This window comes from Elgaria multicarinata, chromosome 8, assembly GCF_023053635.1.
Source record: "Elgaria multicarinata webbii isolate HBS135686 ecotype San Diego chromosome 8, rElgMul1.1.pri, whole genome shotgun sequence".
Lineage (NCBI taxonomy): Eukaryota > Metazoa > Chordata > Lepidosauria > Squamata > Anguidae > Elgaria > Elgaria multicarinata.
This window is the reverse complement of record NC_086178.1, coordinates 23,820,403-23,838,044: the sequence shown is the minus strand read 5'-3', so window position 1 is coordinate 23,838,044 and position 17,642 is coordinate 23,820,403. Positions and strand designations below refer to the sequence as shown.

Below are 17,642 nucleotides of genomic sequence, written 5' to 3'. Positions count from 1 at the left end.
TCCTGGCATTCTGGGAAAGAGGGGAGAGGATCTCACAATGTTATGATTGCAAGATCCTCCCCCTCTGTCCACATGTGGCTGAGCGACATCCCAGAAGAAAGAAGAGCTGGAGCGAAAATAAAAAGGTAAAAAAAAAAACCAACCATCCTGATCCCCTCCCCACCCCCAAAGGGCACAGAGCACCTGAGGAGCTCTGTGCCCCATGCCGGGCTCCTCGTGTTTACTTGTGAGAAGCCAGAACAAAACTGGGATGGCTGGCCACACCTCCCATGGTCTCGAGACAATCCTGAGACCACGGGGAAAGTCAGGATTAAAGCCATCCCAGTTATCCTGGAGAAACGCAGGGATCTTCCCTCCCTGCCCCCGGATCTCCTGTGCATCATGTGGATGTACAGGGATGATCCCGGGTTGATCCCCGGGATAACAACTGGTGTAGACATGGCCAAAGATAAAAACACCGCAGCCCAAACTATGAATCAATAAATCACGTTAAGCAACAAAGTTAACTGCTTGTTTAAAGAGAAAGGGCTTTACTTGCTGATAGGACATAGCTAAAGAAGGAGATGACCTACCCTGTTGGGGCAATGAGCCCATGTACGGTGTGCTGTGAGTAGGGGTGCTGGAGAAATTTGAGGTGGACTAAAATGAGTTCAAATTACTAAGAATGCAACTTGCAGACTCTACTGGGGACAGCCCTCCCCAGGCCGGGTGGGAGGACAATATGCACATTTATGCTGTGGAAAATGTACATGGGTAAAAGTCTAATAGAATGGGAGAAAATTTGCAAAAAATTACATACACTATGTAAATCATTGCAAATGTTCTGACTTGTTTGCATGTTTTCCCACATAACAGAAAAAAAATTGAATCTGTTTGCGAACACCCGCTAGAACAAACGGCACTGCACAATCCATAAAACACAAGGGACAGATTTCACAAAATCCAGACATCTCTAGCTGCCACAGAGAAACCCCTATCTCATGTTACCGCTAGCCTGAAGGCAATGACCCAGACAACAGCAGATGATCTTAAAGAACCGCCAGGTTAACGCATGATTCTGGGTCTTTCAAAGCTTTTATCACATAGTTACTGCAGCCATCAAAGGGAACAAAGTTCTCACATGATGAGACAGAATCAGTGGTTCATCTGGTCCTGGTTCCTGCTCTTTCCCTGGGCTTTGGGTCCTCTTCAATTGGCAGATGAGTAAGCACATAACCCCCACCCCACCCCCATGCCACCCATGAACCTACAGAGAGGTCTGACACAAGGGCTCTACTTACAGCCCAGTTTCTGCTACTTCTCTCCTGCTTTCTGAGGTAGAAGCATGGTGCAGGACCCAGGAATGCTGTTCTTGGGTTAACAGGGATGGGGGGTGTCCACTCCTCCACCACAAGAAGTTCAATAGCCCAGGTAATCATCTGAACCTGGTCCATGTTGGAAGGTTGAACTCTCCCTAGTTTGCCTCATGATGTAGTCCGTTTTCTCAAGTTTTCTGGGAGAATTCATGAGGAGGAGGGAATCCAACTCAAACTTTTCCAAGCCTTCCCTGATAACACATGGGAAAAACATACACAGGAGAGACCATACCTGCTATCTCTGCCAGTCCCTTCCCATTCTAAGCAAACATGTCCTTGCAATCTGTGGGAACTTCTCAGTGGATACAGGAGAGGCCTGGAAGACCTGTCCTTAACTTGGCCTGGATTCTCCTTGCCACCTGTCTCCAAGAATTGAGCCAGTGAGTATAGAAGACTACAATCCCAATCTAGCCTGACGGAAAATGATGCTCATCCAAGCAAGACTGGCTTGCAAGGCCTCTCCTGTCTTCCCCCACAAAGACAAAACTTTAGACTCAATAGTAAGCTAGAAGCAACACATGCAGTGACTTTCCATCAACAAAACCTGTTAGTTCAAAATCTCCTCATTTGATGTATTATGTATTCACAATGATATTTTGGGTGTTGTCCTCTTCTTCAGTTTAACCATGTAATTTTTAATTGTTGTAGCTCCTGACGAAGCATTTAACAATCCGAAACGTTGAGCTTCTTGGATATCGATAAAAGCTTTCTACAAATCTTACAGCACCAGAGTCTGTCTCTGACCCACACAGTTTTTTTTTAATCTTTACACAGAGAAGTGGGACTGGACCACCCTTCAGATATAGAAGTTTTCAAAACAAAACAAAATCTCCTGGCAATCCTTCAAAAAGAAGACCATCCTCTGTAAAAGAGGGCACATAGCCACCCTAGCACGTTTGGGTCCAGCTCATAATGGGGTATGAATTTTCAAATTGAGGGGAGTTTGTATATTCTGAATCTGAACCCCTCCATTCCAAAACCCACCGCCATCAACGTGCCTACACCTTTGTCCCAAAACAGCCCTGAATTTTGCTGGCCTGTCAATCCCCAAACCAAAGGACGGCATTTCAAATGCCTCTTAAAATGCTTCCTCTGACTTCTGCTGTTTTTGATACCATCTGTGATTTTTACCGTCATTTTGCCTTAATTTATGGATTCTTATCATGATTAATATAGAATTGCACCTGTCTTTATTCTATAGAACAGTTTCTTATTTCGTACTGAAATATAGTGTCCCTTTTCAAATTAATAAGGAACTTAATTTGTTTCCTTTTGGGTGGGTATACTCTAATTAAGCACTCTTATGTTCTGTCACACCTAATATGTCATTTTTCGATAGTCTCACAATGGATTCCTTATTTTGGAGCTTTTCAGGTGGCAATACTAGTTTCAGGAGATATTGTTCTAATGGCCTGCTATGCCACCTTGAACAGTCTTTTTATAAATAGGCATGATCAAAATGTTGAAAACAAATAAAATAAATAATTGCTTCCCCCCACCCCCATTGCTGAGCAACTTTAAGGGTATTTTCACAGCTGAGGTTGAAATGAGTGTTTGCATTTCCCATGATCTGCAATGCAAACATAACATCTGCAATGCCAGAATGAACTCTAAAAGGAAAGGTGGGTAGGGGAGAATCTCACATTAACAATATCTGCACGTGCATATAAATAGCAGGAAAGTGGACTCAAATGGTGCCTCCTAATACTTAATAGTGTGGCTTTCAAACTATATGTCAAAAAAACTTCGGGGTTCTTTGGAAGCTCATTATGGGCTCCTCCACAAGCACATCAATAACGGTGAACAAGCTTTCCCGAGAGACATAGTTTACCCACCCCTATAAATCTTCCACTGCATTATACAATGGCAGGGAAATGTTGGATGTGTTAGGAACATGAGATGCTGCCGTATACCAAGTCACGGCCAAGCTAAACGTTCTGGTAGTCTCGCATAGTTTAGCTCCAGAGGGAGAGGCGGGTAAGAAATAAATATATTATTATTATTATTATTATTATTATTATTATTATTATTATTGTCATTATTATTATTAGGTTTTCTTATGCTGGTGTTAGAGATATAAAAGAATTTCATTTTTGCTCATAAAACCTACAAGCATGCATCATTCAAAGCCGTGAATGCAAGTACAAGTGAGTCTCCACAAATGTTTTTGCAAATTTTCGAACACGTGCCTCCTTTCGCCTCCTTTCTGATAGCCAGTTCAATTTGTGCAAATTTCCTGAGCAGACTGAATCAGCCCCGCTTTAGTCTATGGAGGGAATTTGCACAAATTAACAAATGTGTGCCCATTTGGGGAGATTGGCCCAAATTTCCACTTCAAGTACAAAACTCCTGCATGTGCTAAGGAAACAGTGATCACAAACATGAATGTGCCTGGATCTGATTGGGGCAATCAGAGGGAGAAGGAGAGGAAGTCACAGGCCTTCCATGGAGTCCATGACCTGCTGAACTTTGCAACTAAGAATCGAATGCCTGAATTTGCTTCTGCCCCTGCCTCCCCCTCCCAATCCCCTTTCCTTTTGTTCTCTGTTTTTTAGATTGTAATAGGGTGACCATATGAAAAGGAGGACAGGGCTCCTGTATCTTTAACAGTTGTATTGAAAATGGAATTTCAGCAGGTGTCATTTGTAGGCGTGCAGCACCTGGTGAAATTCCCTCTTCATCACAACAGTGAAAGCTACAGGAGCTACACTAGAGTGACCAGATACAAAAGAGGGCAGGGCTCCTGCAGCTTTAACTGTTGTGATGAAGAGGGAATTTCACCAGGTGGTGCATGCATACAAATGACACCTGCTGAAATTTCTCTTTCAATACAACTGTTAAAGATCCAGGGGCCCTGTCCATATGGCCACCATAGATTCTAAGCCTGTTGGCAGGGACTGCCTTAGGAAATATTTTTGTAAACCACCTTGAGAACCCTTTTGGCTAAAGGGTGGGGCAAAAGGGCTATAATAAATGAAATAAATAAATGGGGAATCAGGCACAAGACAAACAGAATGACGATGTTCAGAGATTCCTAGTGATCTCAAATACTACTCATGCACCCATCTCCAGCTGGTGTTTGCATGGGTGGTCCTAATTCAGATCAGGACCATGGCGATCCACAAAGGGAGGGTGAAATCTTTCCTTCCCACACACACCCATTTTCCCCCTCCCTGAAATTACCCACACACAAATCTGTATGCACCCTACAACAGCCTCCTTGCATTTTAACACCACCACTGCTTGCTCTCTCGATGGCCTTAGCTATACCTAACTGTTAGCACTGAATTTACATGGAGGAGGGAAGATCTCGCAATGTGTTTATCACAAGATCCCTCCTCTGTTTACATGCAACGCACGACGACCTCAGAAGGAGAGGCATTGGGCCAGCCATTTTTTTTAATTAAAGGGCCAACAGCACACGAACACTTGTGCGCAAAAGATACGTATTGTTTTAAATTTAAATTATTTTCCCCGCTCCCCCCACACTACCCTCGATGGGTGCAGTGCTCCTGAGGAGTGCTGCATCCCATGCGCAGCTCCCGGCTCCTTGTGAGGAATCGCAAGGAGCCGGGTCAACCTGCGGCGCCCAGCTACACGTTCCGTGGTCTCGGGCTTAGCCTGAGACCGCAGAAAAACCGGGGCTAAAAGCGAGGGCAAGATCCTGGGGCAAGGGAGGGAGCATCCCTCCCTGAACCCAGGATCCCCTGTGCATCATGTGGACACACAGGGATGATCCCGGGGATCACCCCAGGATTTCGCCCCGTTTAGCTATGGCCCATGAAAAGGTGAGCCATATTTATTTCTCTTCCTTCTGATTGCTGATTGACTGACTGCAGTGTCACCTGCCCTTCCTTCTGTGCAATGAAAGAACACTCTTTGTGTAGCGCCCATTAATTCCAAGGGACCCTTGGACTGTGGTCTTTGCCATCTTTTATCTAGGAATGCTAAACCTCCCCCTCTCTTTCAGCCTGTCTTCAGAGGATTTCTCTTCTCGGCCGTTTTATCATCTCAGCAGCGCTTTTCTGAATGCTTTCCTGAGCTCCCCTGCCTGTCTCTCAATGGGTCTCCGGTCGAAAGTCTGCCTCCTCACAAAAGTCTGCCTCCTCACACCACCAGGTAATATGTGTTGTACCTACCTTCCTTCTGAAGCCAAGCCTGGCTCATTTTCCTTTCAACCTCCTGTGCGTTCTCTCGTTTGTTACCCTGCCTTTGTGGCACATTTCCTCTAGCAGCTGCCTAGATTTCTTTTCACGGTCCAGAATTTCTTTGGGGAATAAGTTATTTTCATCAAATGCAGCTTTCAAGCCTACAGGACCACCAAAAAAATAAAATAAAATAAATCATCCTCATTGCAAATGGGCATATTTCTCTTTTTCTTTTAAAAAGGGCCATGATGAATATGAAAGTTAGTGAAAGGAAAAACACAATACAAAACAATGGCCATTTACTAGTTAATCATCCAACTAGCCCTTATGAAAAGACTATTTGTCAATATTTGGTCTTACTATCTTGCACCTACAGTGTAGGGTGACCATATGAAAAGGAGGACAGGGCTTCTGTTTCTTTATAGAAAAGGGAATTTCAGCAGGTGTCATTTGTATGCATGCAGCACCCGGTGAAATCCCCTCTAAATCACAACAGTTAAAGCTGCAGGAGCCCTGCCCTCTTCTTATCTGGTCCCTAGCCTTTGGCCAAGAAAAAGATGGGGTCATGCAGATAAAATGCCAAGCCTGATTTTTAATGGCAGCAACCATCAACAGCAGGAAAACGGTTCAGCTACCCCCAATGGTCTCTATAAGAACACTCATTTATGTCTAATCTACACCAAGCAGGATATTGCACTAGGAAAGCAGTAAGAAAGTGGTATATAAAAGGCAGGAGCCACACTACTGCTTTAGGGCAGTATTGAAATGCATTGACAACTGTTGGGGCCCATTGAACATGCCATATACTGCTTTCATAGTACAATATCCTGCTTGGTGTAGATTAGGCCTTAGTTTCCTCTGTTGAACTGAATGTTTGCCAATCACTCCTAGAGGTGCAAAGTGAAATGGATGTGTTTTCTCTCCCATTCACATGTTAAATTTATTTCTTTATATATTTTTCCTCCATATCTCAACATCTCAAAATATAATAGACCAGTTATCACTATGCAGGTCTGTGATCACCCTCCTGCCGAAACGAGATCCCTCTAACGCAGTGGTTCCCAAACTTTTTCAGGTCACCGCCCCCTTGGTTCCACAAACTCATGCCCAGTGCCCCCCTGCCCTACACTATAAAAATCATTATTCAGAATAGCAGTTTTCCACAACCCACCAAGGAAGATAATAACAATAAAATTCAAAACAGTAACAATTAATTGAATACTTTATTCAAAATCCAATTGGTGTGCCCCTGCATGCTGGCTGCAAACAGAGGCGTTCGCTCTCTTTTCCCTCCCTCCCTCAGCAAGCCTGGGGCAGGTGCTTCCCATTTAGAGGGGATTCTAGGAGTTGAAGGACTTTTTTCTGTCTAAATATGCATAAAATTGTGCCTTTAACTTATCATGTCACACTAGCATGAATACAGGAATCAAATAGGATTTCCTTCTTCAGTGGAACACACTTACTTAGGAGTAAGCACCATTTTGTTATAGGAAAGGATAATGTATTTTAATTAAAAATTTAAAATAATTATCTGCCACCTGGTACAGAGTTTTCCTATAGAAAATCTGGCTGGGACTGAAGTAGAGGGGCACTAATTTTACTGTACTTATTGTCTTTAAATATGGTTAAATATCCCACAGTTACCTTGCTATTCTATTTCTACAATTCATTTTCTCTTGTCTTTTCTTCACACTCTCTTCGTTTTCAGGCTGAATCCTATGCACATTTACCTCAGAGTAAGTTCTGTTCATCTCGGTGGGGCTTACTTCTGAGTAGACATACTTAGGATTGTGTTGCAGCTCTGTTTTTATGGTGACACAAGATACACACATACCATGTTTACCAAAAGAACGCTTGAAAAAAGGGGGTTGGACACCCTGAAATAAGCAAGGGCAGATAGGAATTGGTTCAGCAAGCATTCTGGGAAAAGGTGCTGCTGAATCTTTTTTAGCCAGGAAGGACCTAGGGAATTGCAATTCTCTCTCCCTCCCCCTTTTCTTTTCTCTCCCAATCCTGTTGTAGTCCAGATTTTTTGTGGGGTTGGAGCACACACACAGACACACAGCATCTCTCTCTCTCTCTCTCTCTCTCTCTCTCCCCCCCCCCCCCAAGCCTCACAATAGCTGCCAGGCTGATTATGACAGGAGGGCAGCAGCTCAGAGGGGAGATGGCCCCAACCTGCAACTCCTGACAGGGGAAGGGAGCCTGGTGATACCTTGCAGCAGCACAAGCAGTCCTACTCTCCACCCTGCTGTTCTTGGCAGCTGCTCTGCCACCTGTCGTCCTCCACATGTTCCTTCCTCTCCGCCGCAGGGCTGCTGCTCCCGCCTTGTGCAGCAACTATCATGAGAGGTCTGCTCATGTAGGAGGGAGCAGCTCTGGCCGAGAGAGGGAGCGAGCAAGTGGGTGGCCATGGCTCCAGCAGGAAAGAAGCCCTGGGCCCTCCTAGGCAGGAGAAGTGTGGGCAGAGCAGCTGAATTCACCACTGTTTCCTGCTCTACTGCCTCCTGTGGCCGCTTCCCTTACCCCCTACTTCTGGTGGGGCCGCTGTGGGCTTGAGATAGGAGGAGAGAGCGGCTGTGTGAGTGAGAAAGTCCTTCCTGAGCAGGAGTGGTGTGGGGAGAGCAGCTGAATTTGCCACTCTTTCCTGCTTTGTCCCTGGGTTTTAGGACCTTCTGGAGAGACCACCTCAAGCGCCCCCCTCCCACCCTTTTGCCTGTTAGCGCCCCCTGTTAGTGCCCCCTGCCATCCCTTTGCCTCTTAACGCCCCCCCCCCCTATGCAATCCCACCACCCCCAAGGGGGAAGTAATTCCACTTTGGGAACCACTGCTCTAACGCCTTTAACGGATGCAAACTCCTCAACTGAAAGCGTTAACAGGAAAGCTTGCCTAGCTTCGCCTCTTCTCCAACGTCCAAATTCTGGAGGATTCATGAGGAATTTCTGAAGTGCTTCATATAAATTTCATAATAGCATTTTATATCTAAAGCTCCCAGGGAAAAGGGAGAGATCCAGCAGCCTGGCAACATTAACAGCAGCGAGGAAAATTTGTGTTTTGCCAATACAGATCATACACCTGGCTAGTCAAGAAAGCTCTTTGTTAATTGATCCAGCCTCCAAAAGGATTATATTTTAATTTTTTTAATTGCTTTTAGGGGCCATGTAGGGGCTGTCATTGGACTGTGCTGAGTCATCACCATAAGCTCCCATGTAATTCTCTTTTGGTTTCCCAGGAGGTTTTCCAACTAATTCTCAGTTGCTTCTTGTTATCAACTTGAAGATGCTTTTCCCTGCATCAAGTCAGAAAGTGCTGATGCTGATATATGGAAATAGTCTTTCTGCTACACCAGCTCCATTCTCACTGACGGTCTATGGATGATGTCAGAAGGTCTTTGGCAAAGACACTACAGTCGTGAAGGAAATCCATTCTGAGATGGCCATTTGAGAAAAGAGAAGGGGTCTAATCCTGCCCAAGTGCTCAATAGAAATTGATCTTTTCAATTACTGTTACCCACTTCTCTGAACAGTGAGAAGTTCTATGGGTGCAGGGCTTACTCAGATTTGTTTTGCTTGAAGGCTTATGGCATTTTGTAATTTTTGTGTTTATATATAAATGTACAGAATGAGCACAGGCAGAGGCACAGGTTTTACACTCCGACGAACAGCCAAAGTCCACTGCTCACACAGGATTTCCAGAGAGAGCAGGCAAACCTTCAAAATGTTGCTGAATATTAGCTTAGAAGAGCCCAACATCAGTTCTTTGTCTCTCTCTTAGGCCCTGAGTTAATTAAGCAAGGAATAGCAGGTTCGCACACAACATCCACGACTTGTTCTTGGGTTGACTTGGGATTGTTCAACCCATGAACAACCCCAGGTTCCCAGGTCTGGACATCATAGTAACAACTCTTGATTGTCGCATTCAAGGATTGTTACTGGAAACAGGAAGCAGCTCACGTGCAGCACACATCCCTGCAATTCATGGGTTAATTAACCCATAAATTACTGCTGGATGCCGCTGTGATGATTCATAGTCTCGGTGCTTCCAGATGAGGCTTTTATCATACCATCATCCTGGCTCATTCATGGAAATCTATGTGGGATCCAGATGAAATCTGATAAGAAAGCCATAACATTATTTTACATTTTTGTTAACATCTCATAGCTCCCTAGTCTGATATTGCACCCACAGTAGAAACTGGACAACAGGAATATTCTTGTTCACTAACAAATAACCACTTATCTAAGGGCCAAACTAGTCAAGATGGTGGAAGTGCTCTGACTGCATCTACCATAGTTATTTCTTTTTAAAGCATGCAGCATTATCTGCATCAAATTCCTCATCCTCCTGAAAAGAGAAAATGGATATTTGGCTGTCAGGGGAGCTAGGTTTGGCCGGCCACTCTATGCACAGCCCTTCCAGCAGCAGAAGGATATGGAATCATGGTTTCTGGCACAAATTAGTTGGACCTGGAATGGTGCCACTGCCAGCCACCACAACACAGCCTCTGCTGGTGCCACCACCTTCATGGGGTTGTTCATTCCCCACCAGAATTTGGCACACAAGGTGGTCTCTTTGTTCAACCGCCCCTTCCCCCACAAAGAAACAGCCCTGTTCATGATATTTAATGTTGTGAACCACTGAGTGATTCTATTATATTCATCGGTACAAATAAAGAAATAATATAAATACAGACTGCTAATATTGTGGAATCTTCTCCTTATTGTGTCTGCTTCCACATCACCTAAAGAGAAGAAACGCATGACCAAAAAAAGAGGACACCAATCTGAATGAAGTTTGCTGATTTATATATTTGAATACAAATTCCGGGCCTTCCTAGACGAGGCCTTAGCGCGCCTTCTGACCCGGTTTCCCTGCTGCGCGTCCAGATGACGCACAGGGGAATCCGGAGGCAGGCCGCGCTGAGGCCTCCTCCAACGCGCCATAAGCGAATGCGCTTATGGCGCGCTTTTTCCGCAGCTCCGGCCTCAGGCCGGGGCTGGGGGAAGTGTGGAGACTTCCGCAGCTTTTCGCGGCTCCTCGCTTACTCGCGAGGAGCCGCGGATCGGCCTGGGGGCAGGGGGGAAACAGAGGGGAGGGGGGAGGTTGGCAGGGGGGGTGGCAAGGGGGGGCGGGTGACAGAGGGAGCGTCGCACGCCGCCGCCGCCGCTCGCAAGCAGGCAAGCGGCGCTTGCCCGGGCAATGCCCAGGCATTGCCCGGGCAAGCACCACTCGCCTGCTTGGGAGCGGTGGCGGCGGCACGCAGCGCTCCCTCTGTCACCCGCCCCCCCTTGCCACCCACTCTGCCATCCTCCCCCCCCCCCGCATTTTTTTTTTAAAAAAACCTTACCTTCCCGGTGTCTTTGGGCCACCCGCGGCCCCTTTAAACAAACAAACAAAAAAAAATGGCGGACGCCACAGGGCTTCCGTCCTCCCTGTGGCTCCGTCATCTGGAAGTGTGGGGGAGGCGCGCTAACGTTAGCGCGCTTCAGCCCCGCCTCCCTGCCGGCGTAAGCCGGCACGTCTAGCAAAGCCCTCCGAAAGAAGAACTCAAACAGAAATTCAAAACATCACACTGTAGTGGGAAAGACTGACCAAGCAGCCTAGGTGTCTGCTCAGCCTGTGGTCTGCTGTTCACAGCAGATGGATGACTTCAAGGCCCCTCCTCTCCTTTCTTAGAATTCTTTATTTTTAAACCAGACCTAGGCCACAGCTAGACCTAAGGTTTATCCTGGGATCTTCCAGAGTTCGCCCCTGCCTGAGCACTGGATCCCCTGTGTGCCACCTAGATGAACAGGTTTGACCCCTGGACGATCCAGGGATAAACCTTAGGTCTAGCTATGGCCCTAGGCTGGGCAAGATGCCTTTAAAGAGAAGACTCTCCACTGTAGCAAACACATGACCACCTTTTTCATCACAAATGTCTTATGGATGGAATTTGAACTTACTTTCTCATGAGAAACCACAACATCCCAAAATGACAAGTCTGTTTCACATGGATGATGAATCACCGATGATGTACTCAAGGTACACATAGCTTCTAATACCACACTGCAATCTACATCAAACACACCCCTCAACCCTCATGTTATTTGGATACCAGGTGGGAAATTTCCCTCAGCACTAAGTAATCTGAGCATGAATTTGTACAATGGGGGAAAGCTACAGTTTCTAAGGAGAAAATGTTACAGTAACATATGAAGGTGCCTTTCTGCAGAGCCGAGATCCACAGCGCTGGCTTAAAGAAAGAAGACAGAAGCTGCAAGCCCTTGGATGCTCCACTGGTTTTGTCATGCTGATGTGGCAAACAGCTGGAATATCCCATTTTTAAAGGTAGCAAAAAACCCTATCACTTATTTATAGAATTCTGTCCCATCTTTTGCTTCAAGCAGCCTCAACAGGAATGAAAACAATAAAAAAACAATATCAAGCAGCAGTAAAATCACAAAATGAATGCAGGACATAAAACAAGTAAAAAAAAAAACACCAACAAATTAAAGGGGTCTGAAATACCATTAAAAGCACAAGAGAATGGGATTGGCTGAAGAACCAATGATCTAGTTCAATCTCCTGTTTGATGCAGAGAACCCAGAGCTAAAGTATCCCCAAAGCATGTCCAGCCTCTGCTTGAAGACCTCCAGTACATTAGAATCATAGAATAGTAGAGTTGGAAGGGGCCTACAAGGCCATCTAGTCCAACCCCCTGCTCATTTGCAGGAATCCACCCTAAAGCATCCCTGACAGATGGCTGCCCAGCTGCCTCTTGAAGGCCTCTAGTGTGGGAGAGCCCACAACCTCCCTAGGTCACTGGTTCCATTGTCATACTGCTCTAACAGTCAGGACATTTTTCCTGATGTCCAGCCAGAATCTGGCTTCCTGGAACTTGAGCTTATTATTCCATGTCCTGCACTCTGGGAGGATCAAGAAGCAATCCTGGCCCTAATCTGTGTGACAACCTTTCAACCGTTGTTTTTACACTGTTTATGTTTTTGATGGTTTAAAATTTTGCACACTTTTTAATGTTCACTGTTTTAAACTTTTGTAAAATGCCCAGAGAGCTTTGGCTATGGGGCAGTATATAAATGTAATAAATCAAATCAAGTATTGGAAGAGTGATATCATGTCTCCCCTCAATCTTCTCCTCTCTAGACTAAACGTGCCTAGTTCTTGCCCCTTATGGAATTGATTCCATTATCAAAATGCTCCTACTGTCAAGAAACGTCTCCTAATATTCAACTGAAACCCACTCTCCTATAACTTAAGCCTGTTAGATTTAGTCATCCACTCTGGGACAGCGAAAGAAAAAAAGAAAAAAAGTCATTGCCACCTTCCATGTGATGGCCCTTAAGGTATTTGAAAAAGCTGTCATGTTCCTTCTCACCCATCTCTTCTCCAGGCCAAACATATGCAGTTTTTTCTGATAGGACTGGTTTTCCATACACTCTCTATCTTTGTTGCCCCTATCTCAACCAGTTACAATTTGTCTACATCCTTCTTAAAGTCCCATGTCGAAACTACATCAGGATAGGGATGTCGGAAGAATCCATCCAAGGGTGGTGGGTTGAAGTTCATTGACCTCCATCAACTCGGCCCCCTGGATTTCAGTTCACTTACCCACAAGCTGGCCTGATTTGATGCAGATCAAGTTGGGCCAGATCACAGATTTTCTTTCTCCCTTCCCCCTTTAAATTAACATTTATGCAAATTGCAGCCCCTGTTTGTGTAATTTGTGCACATTTTCTGCATGATTTGCTTAATTTGCAGAGATTGCACTGGTCAGACTGATAACAGGGACAAGATGGCCCTTCCATATTGTACACCAGTTCTGCACCTCTTGCACCGGCTGCCCATATGTTTCCAAGCCCAATTCAAGGTGCTGGTTTTGACCTATAAAGCCTTACCTGTCTTGGGACCACAGTACTTGACACAACACTTTTCCTGACAAGAACCAACCCGTATACTACACTCTGTATTCAAGGCTGCCTCTGGGTGCCTCCTCTGAGGGATGCTCAGATGGCAGCAATAAGGAAAAGGGCTTTCCTGATAGTGCCCCTCCATTTATGGAATGATCTCCCCAACAAGGCCCGCTGGGCCTTGTCATCTTTTCGGCACCAGGTTAAAATGGCCCTCTCGTTCCAGGCATTTGGCAGTCTTTCTGATCAGCTCCTGGCTTGTCTCTGGCTGATTGTTTTACATTGTTTTAGATATATGTTGTTGTTGTTGTTGTGTGCTACTTGTTTTATGTCCTTACATGGAGGGTTTTTATAGTGTGTGGTTTTTTAAAAAATAAATAAATCTGTGAACCACCCAGAGAGCTTTGACTATGGGGTGGTATAGAAGTATAAAAAATGAAATGAATGAATAAAGCATATTGTGGCCACAATTTGTACAAATTAAGCACACACAAATTCCCTCCCTTACTAGGACTCTCCCCCTGCCTCCTCAAATTGCCACCTCGCGCAGTACTTCGCCTTAAAAAAAAAGCCCTCCAATTGGCTTCTGTGGGAGGCTTTTACTTCCACAGTATGGGCAATTCTCAGAATAAGGGGTCACAGTTTATGTGGAGGGGTAAATTGACCCTTTCCTCCCCAGCTGTGCCCCCCTCAAATTGTCTCATCCACAGCAATTAGGCCTGAAAAAAACCACTACCTAAGGTGGGCCACAGATCACCAGTTCCGCACCCTGGCTGTAGCCCTATTCAGGCGTTCAATCCTCATGCATTTGCCATTGTGTGAGGAAGACACTATAACTGCACTCAGAGGCCATGGCCCTGCCAACGACACTTGCTGGTTGCACCCCTGATATCTGTGGTTTGGAGGGGGAAGGTTTGAGGTGAGAAGAGACATTCTGCCATAACTAGGCTCCCTTGAGCATGGGGAGGCCTTTGCAGGCAGGGGAGGAGCAAGAGACATGCCCTCCTGCCATTGGACGGGACTGAATGGTGCCACTGGACTGGGAGGGGGTTTACAGGCCTATAAATTGGCTCTTACCCCTCCCAGTCTCCTCTTTATTCATGCGGCTCTCTCCCTCCCTGTATGCAGTGTGAGTTCGCTAGTTGCCATTCAGGGCTGAGTAGGAATTTTTTACTCATGCCCTAAATTGTTCATGAGTTTTTTTCTCCTACTCCACATTGTAAGACAGCCTGGGAGTATAAATAGGTTGATCTGGATGGTTCTACAATTTGGTCACATTTGCTGCTAGGCAGGTAGGAATGGGCATCCAGAGAGTGATTTTAGAATGGTGAGCATTCACAGGCACTGTTGTGGTGATTGGTAATTCCTGAGGCTCCCAGCTTTGAGCCCCTCAGCCTGGCTGGTGAAATAAGGGTTACTTTTGAGGTCAACCCTTCTTACCCACTCAGAGCCCTGTGGCCTGGGTTGAGGGTGACACCAGAAGGTCTCCCTATCCTGAAAGGGGCAGGCCTGTGGGAGGGAGAATTGCGCAGCGCCAACCCACGGGCCATGATAGGTTCGCCCTACTCAGAAAGGTCTGTAGACAGACCAGGCTGGATGCCCAATAGGATTTCCCCTTTGCAGTTCTTTAATAAATGTGGCCCTATTTAAACCCAATGTTCTGTGATTCATCTAGTTATTTATCGACTTCCGTCCCGCAAACACAAGCTACAACATTTCGTACCCTGAATAATCAGGTTCCCTGCTTCAGACCTCCCTCTCCCAATGTTTGAAAGTTAGAGGAGTGGGGTGATGGGGGGGGAATGGAGGATATGAGAACCATGAATGCAGTCCCATTTTTCCTCTCATGCAAAAGTAAACCTGTGAGGACTGAACACCTGAATAGGATTTCTGAAATCGCCCTCATCATTTGATCATGGTACATCACACATTTAACAAGGCAAATCTTGTTTACAACTACGTGTCATATAATTGGTGTCACTTCCAGTCTTATCACTTCCAGTCTTGCTATCTTCACTTAGTCAGCAGCCCAGTGATAAATTCTAGAGTTTCCTGTTACCTTTACCTCCTTTTAAGAGAGATAAGCTACTGACCTTTATTTTTGCCCCTCTGTAGCATGAGCTAGAGTAATGAGAATATAATGAAGCTCTACTTACTGGCTGAAAGGGTAGGCGGCTTTAAATCTTCAGAACACTTCTCCGCTGACTTTCCCCCAAAGTATTTGTCAGGGTGCACAAGAATGTCGAGCTCATTCATATCTGCCGTCTCCTTCAGGGCTTCAATCTTTAATGACCTAAATACAACTTTTCAAACCAGGGAATTATTCCAAATGCAGAAAAGCATTTCACATATCAGCACAATTGCAATGGAAGCAAAGCTAATTTTTCGTGCGTAATCATACTCTGCCACTTGTGCAGCTAAGAAATATTCAGAGAGCTGGATAAACACAGATCCAGATGCAGGGAGACACTGGCAATTTATAAATCAGTTTGGCCAAACAGAGCTTACCATCTTTGGCATTAAAAGAAAAGAAAAGGCATCTTAATTTTAATTAAAACTTTTCAAGCAAACAAGGTAGATTCTGTCTCTTACGGAAGATAAATGTGATTCTTTTCACTCAGGTTTCCCATCAAGATAATCCTCTGCCTTGATCCTACAATCTAACCCTGGGATGAAATTCAACAAGCTATAGAAGTTTACACCACATACCAAAGGTAAATGGAACTGTCTGTTTCACTTTCCATAACATTTGCACCTTCTCAAGCACAAATTCACACCATCTCATTTCTGCATACATTTGCAAGTGTGCGTTACACCCCATACAAAAATGTGTTCACTTTTTCATCCATGAAAAATGTAATATGCATTTTGTACATGTTTTTCCCTAAGTTCACAAGCAGTTTCCCTGAAGATATGCCTCTCTTTTTTGTACACTGTTTCCCCAGATGTATGCATGTGTGTATGCAGGTTTTTGATTGGAGAACTGTAACGCAACATTCACAGTAATGCGAAAAGTAACGGATAATTGCGTTTGAGTTCACATACTAGTTCAGGAGGTGCAAATTTGGTCAGTTCACATTAAATTCTGAAACATGCAGATTTGATCCCTGCATCTCTTATCACACATGCCCAGGAGGCTTTCAGTTATTTCCTTCCAGTGGCCTCCTCCTCAAGCAGTAGAGAGCATTATTTGGCTGATCTACACATGAGAACTACAAGGTGATAGTGTCATTGGGAGGGTTTCACCCAAACATACAGCCATGGCTCCTTCTATGAATAAGGTGCATCCAACTGATGAAGGTATCTTGAGACGGGCACTGTACTGTTGGGTGGTACAATACTGTACTTTAAAAAAAAATCACATGCTGTTCTGTAAAATGCTGTTATTGTTATTTAATTGCTGATACAGTGTATATTATTCTGGTTTGAACTTTTTTGGATTTACCTACGCATTGGAGGCTTCTGCCCTGTTGGATTTATTTTTATGTGTTAAAGGTTGTGTATCAACAAGGAGAGCATATCTTTTTGTATGCCTGATTATGAACATTATATAATAGTATCCTCAGACAACATATGTAGGATTGATGTAATGTGACTCACTCACAGTAGAAATATATAAAAATGTTCGTTTAGCTTTCACTTCAAATGTGAGTTTTTGTGGTTGAGTGCTAAGCTGCCCAATTGTGTTCTGTTATTACAACCACAGCCTTCAGTTTATTGTACTCCACCTCCTGTGCCACCTGCCAAAACTCTCCGAAAAAGATTAAGGATCTGTCAGGAATGGAATTCTTTGGGGTACAAGGAGCTACTGTTACAAAGCAATCATTAGCAGACCACTATATACATGGGTGTCTTTGGATCCCAGCCTGGTGTGGGACATCCCATGCACCCACAAAGATCTAACCCTACCATAACTTCCCCAATAATTTCAATGGATTTATGCATGCATTCCTTTAAGGACACAGCTTGGCTTTTCCCACTAAAATGAATGAGGACAGCAACACACTCAAAAGCTCTATATAGGCACCAGGGCATTTGTGGAACTCTGCATCAGCACAATAAAGTCCAAATTTAAATAAGCGACATACCTGTTGGCTTTATCCCAGCAATTCTATTGAAGAGGGTGCATTTTCTACCTTTCTGTGTTTTTCTCTCTATATAAGTTTTACCCAGTATAGTGTCATTCCATATATTCGCCCTAGGTGGACAGAGATCAGGAAACAAAATGA

The 17,642-nt window shown here is 44.8% G+C and overlaps 1 protein-coding gene across 1 annotated transcript in view; it reads right to left on the bottom strand.

The window, feature by feature from the left end:
* Positions 1–5,518: 5,518 nt before the first annotated feature.
* WDR49 (WD repeat domain 49) overlaps positions 5,519–17,642 on the bottom strand; it is a 129,627-nt gene continuing 117,503 nt past the window's right edge. Inside the window, exons 16-18 of the mRNA XM_063131924.1 lie at positions 17,502–17,611; positions 15,570–15,716; positions 5,519–5,664 (exon numbers count right to left, since the gene is read on the bottom strand). Of these exons, the coding sequence (XP_062987994.1) occupies positions 5,519–5,664; positions 15,570–15,716; positions 17,502–17,611 (403 nt within the window). The remainder of the gene's footprint in view (positions 5,665–15,569; positions 15,717–17,501; positions 17,612–17,642) is intronic.